This window comes from Eschrichtius robustus, chromosome 9, assembly GCF_028021215.1.
Source record: "Eschrichtius robustus isolate mEscRob2 chromosome 9, mEscRob2.pri, whole genome shotgun sequence".
NCBI classification, from domain to species: Eukaryota; Metazoa; Chordata; class Mammalia; order Artiodactyla; family Eschrichtiidae; genus Eschrichtius; species Eschrichtius robustus.
The window spans coordinates 8046071-8053565 of NC_090832.1; the positions used below are offsets into that span (position 1 = coordinate 8046071).

A 7495-nucleotide genomic window follows, 5' to 3' on the forward strand; every position below is an offset into this window, starting at 1 on the left:
TAACAATAGCGATGTTATTTCACTTCTGTATAAATATACAATTGGGAGTACACATTTCAAATGTAGGGGGGAAATGCTCTAGAAGCCACTTTAACTGCTTACTGGTTCTTCCTCTTCGCATTTGTCTTAAATAGCCAAAATCAGTTAACACCTTACTTTAATTTAGTCACTCATTTAAGAGACCCGCCATGATTCCCATCTACCCCACTTCAATTTTAAATTGACCTCAATGCACTTCAAGCTTCCAATCCTACCAAACAAATTTTCACTTGACGGCAAACTTAGCATACACTAACCCTGCCCATTTCCTTTCCTCATGGCATTCCTTTCTTCTTTCAAAGCTGGTTCTGTTAGGATCCAGGAGCCCAACTGAGGTTAGGATTTGCCCCTTTTATCTTCACATGACTGTTTATAATAAAATGACTGATATTGACATCTCCTATTAAAAAAACACCTCCACACCCTGAGCGGCAACCCACTGTGACCCAGCCACGGTGATAAGTGCATAAACCTATGTGTACCCATGCCACAGTGAGCTCAAAGGCAGAGAAAATGTCATATAACCAGAAAATAAGAGTTCACAATATACCTTTATTCTTTAACTTATAAACAACATTTAATTTGTTCCTCAAAAGTTAATTATAATTGGCAACAGCTCTTCTCAGATACTTCTCACGTCCGAGAGAGAAAAATTTAGCTCTGGATTTAAAACAAACACACAGAAGGGGAGAAGATGACAACCTTAACTACTAATAACATTCCGCTGTTAGGTTATTGTACAAGACGTCCAAGCTGGCGGTTCTTCTAGAGGCTCTCTTCTGATGAATGAATAGCTGACAGCTTTACATTTACAAGTATCAAACAACGCTTCTGCTTCATTCATAGATTCTCCGAGGCTCCTGCAGCACCACACCACCTTCTGTCATGGCACTCTGCAGTCGTTTCATCTGGTTTTGAAGATCAGGAAAAAACGGAAAAGATTAAGTCAACACCACAAGCTGACAATAGTTCACTTCCCAAGAGAAAGAGAAATAAACAACTGATCTGATCCTTGCTAACTTCCCAGCCTACACTGGTTTTTCAGAAAGTGACCTTAATAATGACACAGATAAGAAAAAAGAGGATGTAGAGATGTCAAGGATTAGCAGCATTTTAAAATATTCTATAGACAAGATGTTACTGTATGAATAGGAAAGCAGAGTGGTCAACATCATGGCTATGGAATCGGTCACGTGGGTTTGAACCCTGCCCCGTGCCACACGGACTGGGCCAGCCAGCCTCAGCTGACCTACAGAACATGAGTCCTGACACGCTATAGGCTGCTGTGAGGTAATGCACATCAGGATACTCACCTCAGGGTCTGACACTTGGAAAGTACTTAATAAATGGAACTATTATTATGTAAGTATCTAGTGTCAAGAATTAACACAATACCTTTTAACTAAGTACATGAAAACAAAAATACCGAGTCTGAGGCTGCCTCCCAAGGAGTTGGCTGGTAGACCATGAAGTTGATTCCTGCTTCCAAGCACCGCTCTGCCAGCACTCGTCCTACACTCTCACAAGCCACCACATTTCTGGTGCTATAAAGGTGCTTTTTAATGGCCCATTCACGAGTGGATGCCGAAACCACAGCCTGGCCATTGCGATGCTCAACAAGCGCGTCTATGTGATGCTGACTCCTTATAACTCGCAACCTAAACGAGGTGAGAGCATAAAATCATAAAAGAATTCTAAAGATAAATGATTTCAGGTGAATAAATGCCAAAATATTTCTCAAGAATGTAATGTCTAGTTCATTTACTTCAGCATACTTAACCTGGCTTTTGCTTGGGAAAGGTGTTTTTCCCTTGCTCTTATGAGAATATCATCAGCAATAAACCAAACATTTCTACTTAGCCTCAACTATCCAGGAGAAATCTGGTATTTCTGACTGCTGAGATTTACACAGCATCTACTTCAAAAAAGGATTTGAAGAGGCAAAGCTAAGTTGCTGACCCTGCACTGGATAAAAATATACTTACTACATGCTATTTTTTTTTTTTTTAAAGGAAGGAAATACTTTATTTTTTGGCCACGCCATGCGGCATGCGGGATCTTAGTTCCCTGACCAGGGATCGAACCCGTGCCCCCTGCATTGGGAGTGTGGAGTCTTAACCACTGAACCCCCCTGGGAAGTCCCCTTACCATATGCTTTTATTTTCTAGCTAACGATTTAAATATAAAAACAGGAATCATAAGTGTACTAGAAGAAAACATGGGAGAAGTTTTAAGTAATGTCAAAGTAAGATAAGCCTACTTAACTAGATCAAGCTATTTAACATGACCTCAAACTACATCATGTGGCTTTTGTTTAAAAAAAAAATTAACAAAGTTTTCTGCATGCTAAGAAAAACAAAAAAACAAAACAGTAAAGTGAAGTCAAAAGGCAAGCAATGAAACAAAAAATATTTTTAAATCCTATATTGTTCTAATTTCCATAGTATATAAAAAGCCTCCTATAATCAATAAGAAAATGACCAGTAACTTAATAGGCAGAGGATGTGGACAGACTGTTCACAGAAAAGAAAAATATTAATGACTCTTAAACCCATGAAAATATGCCCAATCTCACTGCTAAATTGCATGGACAAGACAATTCATTTCAACACTGTTTGAAATCATAAAAGATAATCATCAATAGGGAGTCAGTTAATTAAAACAGCCATGCAACGGTATTTTATTTTTATTTTTAACATCTTTATCGGAGTATGATTGCTTTGCAATGTTGTGTTAGTTTCTGCTGTATAACAAAGTGAATCAGCTATATGTATACATATATCCCCATATCCCCTCCCTCTTGCGTCTCCCTCCCACCCTCCCTATCCCACCCCTCTAGGTGGTCACAAAGCACTGAGCTGATCTCCCTGTGCTATGCGGCTGCTTCCCACTAGCTATCTATTTCACATTTGGTAGTGTATATATGTCCATGCCACTCTCTCACTTCGTCCCAGCTTACCTTTCCCCCTCCCCATGTCCTCAAGTCCATTCTCTATGTCTGCATCTTTATTCCTGTCCTGACCCTAGGTTCATCAGAACCTTCTTTTTTTTTTTAGATTCCATATATATGTGTTAGCATATGATATTTTTTTTTCTCTTTCTGACTTACTTCACTCTGTATGACAGACTCTAGGTCCATCCACCTCACTACAAATAACTCAGTTTCGTTTCTTTTTATGGCTGAGTAATATTCCGTTGTATATATGTGCCACATCTTCTTTATCCATTCATCTGTCGATGGACACTTAGGTTGCTTCCATGTCCTGGGTATTGTAAATAGTGCTGCAATGAACACTGTGGTACATGACTCTTTTTGAATTATGGTTTACTCAGGTATATGCTCAGTAGTGGGATTGCTGGGTCATATGGTAGTTCTATTTTTAGTTTTTTAAGGAACCTCCATCCTGTTCTCCATAGTGGCTGTATCAGTTTACATTCCCACGAACAGTGCAAGAGAGTTCCCTTTTCTCCACACCCTCTCCAGCATTTATCGTTTGTAGACTTTTTGAAGATGGCCATTCTGACCAGTGTGAGGTGATACCTCATGGTAGTTTTGATTTGCATTTCTCTAATGATTAGTGATGTTGAACATCCTTTCATGTGTTTGTTAGCAATCTGTATATCTTCTTTGGAGAAATGTCTATTTAGGTCTTCTGCCCATTTTTGGATTGGCTTGTTTTTTTTGATATTGAGCTGCACGAGCTGTTTGTATATTTTGGAAATTACTCCTTTGTCAGTTGTTTCGTTTGCAAATATTTTCTCCCATTGTGAGGGCTGTCTTTTCTTCTTGTTTACGGTTTCCTTTGCTGTGCAAAAGCTTTTAAGTTTCATTAGGTCCCATTTGTTTATTTTTGGTTTTATTTCCATTTCTCTAGGAGATGGGTCAAAAAGGATCTTACTGTGATTTATGTCATAGTGTTCACGCACATATGGTCACCTTATCTTTGATAAAGGAGGAAAGAATATACAATGGAGAAAAGACAGCCTCTTCAATACGTGGTGTTGGGAAAACTGGACAGCTACATGTAAAAGAATGAAATTAGAACACTTCCTAACACAGTACACACAAACAAACTCAAAATGGATTAAAGACCTAAACGTAAGGCGACGCTATTTTACACAGTTACTTCAAACAGTTATTTCACATAATTAAGAACAAAGTAGCAATTTATGACCCTGCTGCTGCTAACATTTATTGAACACTTACTGTGCCAGGGAGTCCTAATTGTTTACAGGTATAGCTCATGTCTCAAACTAATCCCATTATTCTTTCTTTCTTTCTTTTTTTTTTTTCTTTTTTGGGCTGCAGAAACTGACACAGAAAGGTTAAGTAACTTAGCAAGGTTACAACTAATGAATGGTAAGTAATGAAGCTAGGTAGGATTTAAGTCCAGGGGTCTGGCTCCAGAGCCAATGTTCCCAACCAACACAAAATATTTCCAAGATGTATTTTTAAGTGTGTGTGTGTGTCTGTGTGTGTGTGTGTGTGTGTTGGGGGGTGGTGGTGAAGGAGGTGGGTGGGGAAATGCAGAACAATGTATATGATGTGGTAAGATATATAATGAAAAAATACAAGTTCATACTTATCTGCAAAGACTGGCTCTAGAAGGATACACAGAAACTATAGTCCCTTTTGGATTTTACAACATCTGTATACATTACACATTTAGAAATTAAGTTCATGATAAAGAAAACACTGAAATCAAACATTATACTAAGATTCTTAGTGTGAAATAGCATAAAAAGCACTAGATTTAGAAATGTGGGTTCTACTCCTAGTTTCGCTGGTAGCCCTAGTAAAAATCACAATCTCTTAATCCAGGGATCAACACACTTTCTCTGTAAGGGATCAGATAGTAAATATTTTATGGTTTGTAAGCCATATTGTAAGCAGAGAGGGTCGTGGGTCCCTGGAAAAAGAGAACTAGGCGTGGCTTTCTTCACATAAGAGAAGCCATTTTTGGCCTAAGCCATTTTGTGATCTAAGCCTGGCCACAACGCCTGCTCTTGAACAGGTCTCGGTAATTAATGATCTTAAGGGAAGTAAGGGAATGCAGGGACAAAGGAAAAGCAGTCAAGAAACAAGAGTTCAGCGGTAAAACAGAGTCCTAGTTCCTCCTCAAGGGAAATATATAACAATCTGATACCATCTTTAAGTTTCTCCATCCTCAGGTGGAGGATGGAAATGACTATGTTGACCCCTGTGACTTCAATCAACTAACGCTAGGACTCTGTGGACCCTGGCCCCAATTCCATGCTGAATTCTCCTCTGCTCAAGCCCCTTCAGGAATATGCTTGTACCCTTAGCTTAAAGCTCCCCCAGTTTTGCTGTTCCGGGTGACCCTGCTTTGGGGAAGATCCCCGGGGTTCTCCTTACTTGCTGCAACTAATAAATCCTTCCTTCTCCTGATCTTTGGCTTGCTTGTGTCTTCTGGCTTGACATCCACCAAGAGGCGAACCTAGTTTTCAGGTAACAACATGGGTCAACTGCTCAACTCAGCCACGGTAATACCAGAACAGCCAGGTAAGAATGAGTGGTGGCTGGGTGCCCATAAGACTTTCTTTGTGGATAATGAACTTTGAATTTTACACAATTTTCACATCGCAAAATATTCTTTGCATTTTTAAAAATCTTTTCTAAAAAGTGTAACAATATTTAGCCTGCAAGCCAGCTTTGGCCCAGGAGCCACAGTTTGCTGATCCTTGTCTTAAACCATTAGTGCAACAAAGGGGTAGGACTCATTATCTCCAAGGTCACTTCCAATTTTACACTGATAATACTGTGAATGGAGAGATAGGGAAAAAAGGGGGGAAACAGATCTCCAATTATTTAAATAATCCAAATATTAAGTAAAAGTGATAGTTTGGGTATTTCAAAAAAAATTCAGGATTCAAAATTCAGATTATTTTGACGACGAACTGCCTGCCGCCTTTCTTTGACCCCCCTCCTGTCTCCCTAAGCCTCAATTCCCCTGCTCCTGTAAAACGGGGGAAATTACTGCACCTGCTTCAAAAAGTACTTTTAAGGATTAAATGAGAAAATGCATATAAAGCACCTAGCACAGTTCCTGGCAAAGAGAAAGCATTCAATAACTAGCCATCTTTATAACAAAGAATAAACTCCTAAATGTTCTTCCTGCCTCTACCACTGCCCCCTTAAAAATTTGTTCTCCTCAAAGGAACCAGAATGATCTTCCATTCGGGCTCAAATTTTAAATCCCCTCATAGTTTCCCACTGCAGTGAGAATAAAGTCTAAAGCGCTTCCTTGATTTACAGAGCTAATGATGTGTCTCCTACCTACCTCTCCGTTTACCTCTTGGCCCTCTGAGCTCCAGGTACACAGGCCTTTCAGTTCCCCAAACGCGCCAAGCTCATCCCACCCTAGCTGTTTCCTTTGCTGGGAACGCTCTTCTTGGCAGATAGTTTGGCTTCTTCCTATTTTCCGAGGGGTCTTAGTCAACCAGTCCCCCATTCTAACTTTATCCTCTTTCAGTTTCCTCCATGACACCTACGTATTTATTGTTTGCCGCCCCCCTCCACTAACCCCTCCTAGACCCAGCGCAAGTCAGCTTCCTGAGAGGAGAATCGCCAGCAGTTACCCGGCACGTTCCTTAAATGAACGGATGAAAACAATTTGCAGGGCACCGTGCATGCTCTGTGGTCAATACCTAGCAGAGTTAATTACCTGTGCCAGAACTCGCGGGAGGGCCACACTGTCCCCCAGCCCCGCTCTTTTCTGGCTACAGCTAAGAGCTCCAGATTCCGGGGGTTCCGGTTGGTGAACTCCGGGGCAACAGCTTCATTTCCTTCGGGGTCCGCTTCAGGCTTCACCGCTGGCTTGGAACTGGTCGACAGCGCTGCCACCCGACACCCTAAGAACGTAAACAACCATACGGATCTTTAAAAAATGACGAAACGGACAAAACAAAAATATGATCTAACTTGTCCCCATCCTCTCCCTCTCACCCTTCGCGCCCTGGAAGGGGGACAAAAGGTATGTTCGGTCACGGGGTGTAGTCATCACAGACCCTGGTCCTTAATTTTCTACTAGTGTCATCACGATGCTGTTAGCTCGTTTACTTTTCAATGGTATATGTTGAATGCAAAAGACGACCTGCATGTGCACATTGTGCTGACCCTGGGGAGTAATCAGAGACGTGGGAAGATGAATTACCGGGGTTCCTGCAAACCGGCAACAGCTCCCAGAACCCCGACCGAAGCGCCATTGCTGAGGGGAATCGTAGCTAAAACCTCGGAAAGACTTTGCCTCCTTTCCTCACCGGCGTCCCAACGGCTCGCCGGCCGCAGCCATATTAACTTAGGGAAAGGCCTTAGGAGAACGTAAGGTCATCGACGCCTCGAACCCGCGCTAACAAGCCCCCTGCCGCTGAGTGGGGGACAGGGCAATCCGTCATCTCCGCTCCTCCAATCAGCGCTTACGCTGGGGCGCACGAA

At 41.5% G+C, this 7495-nt stretch overlaps 1 protein-coding gene across 2 annotated transcripts; it reads right to left on the reverse strand.

The window, feature by feature from the left end:
- Positions 1-571: 571 nt before the first annotated feature.
- Positions 572-7389, reverse strand: MRPL18 (mitochondrial ribosomal protein L18). Of its 2 annotated transcripts, none has more exons than XM_068551622.1 (4): positions 7215-7389; positions 6726-6912; positions 1615-1697; positions 572-947 (listed from the first exon to the last, which is right to left on the reverse strand). In XM_068551622.1, the coding sequence occupies exons 1-4, from the start codon at positions 7264-7266 to the stop codon at positions 880-882; spliced, it is 390 nt and encodes a 129-aa protein (XP_068407723.1). In that variant the 5' UTR covers positions 7267-7389; the 3' UTR covers positions 572-879. The 2 variants fall into 2 exon arrangements, with proteins under 2 accessions (XP_068407723.1, XP_068407722.1); XM_068551621.1 differs by having other exon boundaries at positions 1466-1697; positions 7215-7379.
- Between the last annotated feature and the right edge of the window lie 106 nt (positions 7390-7495).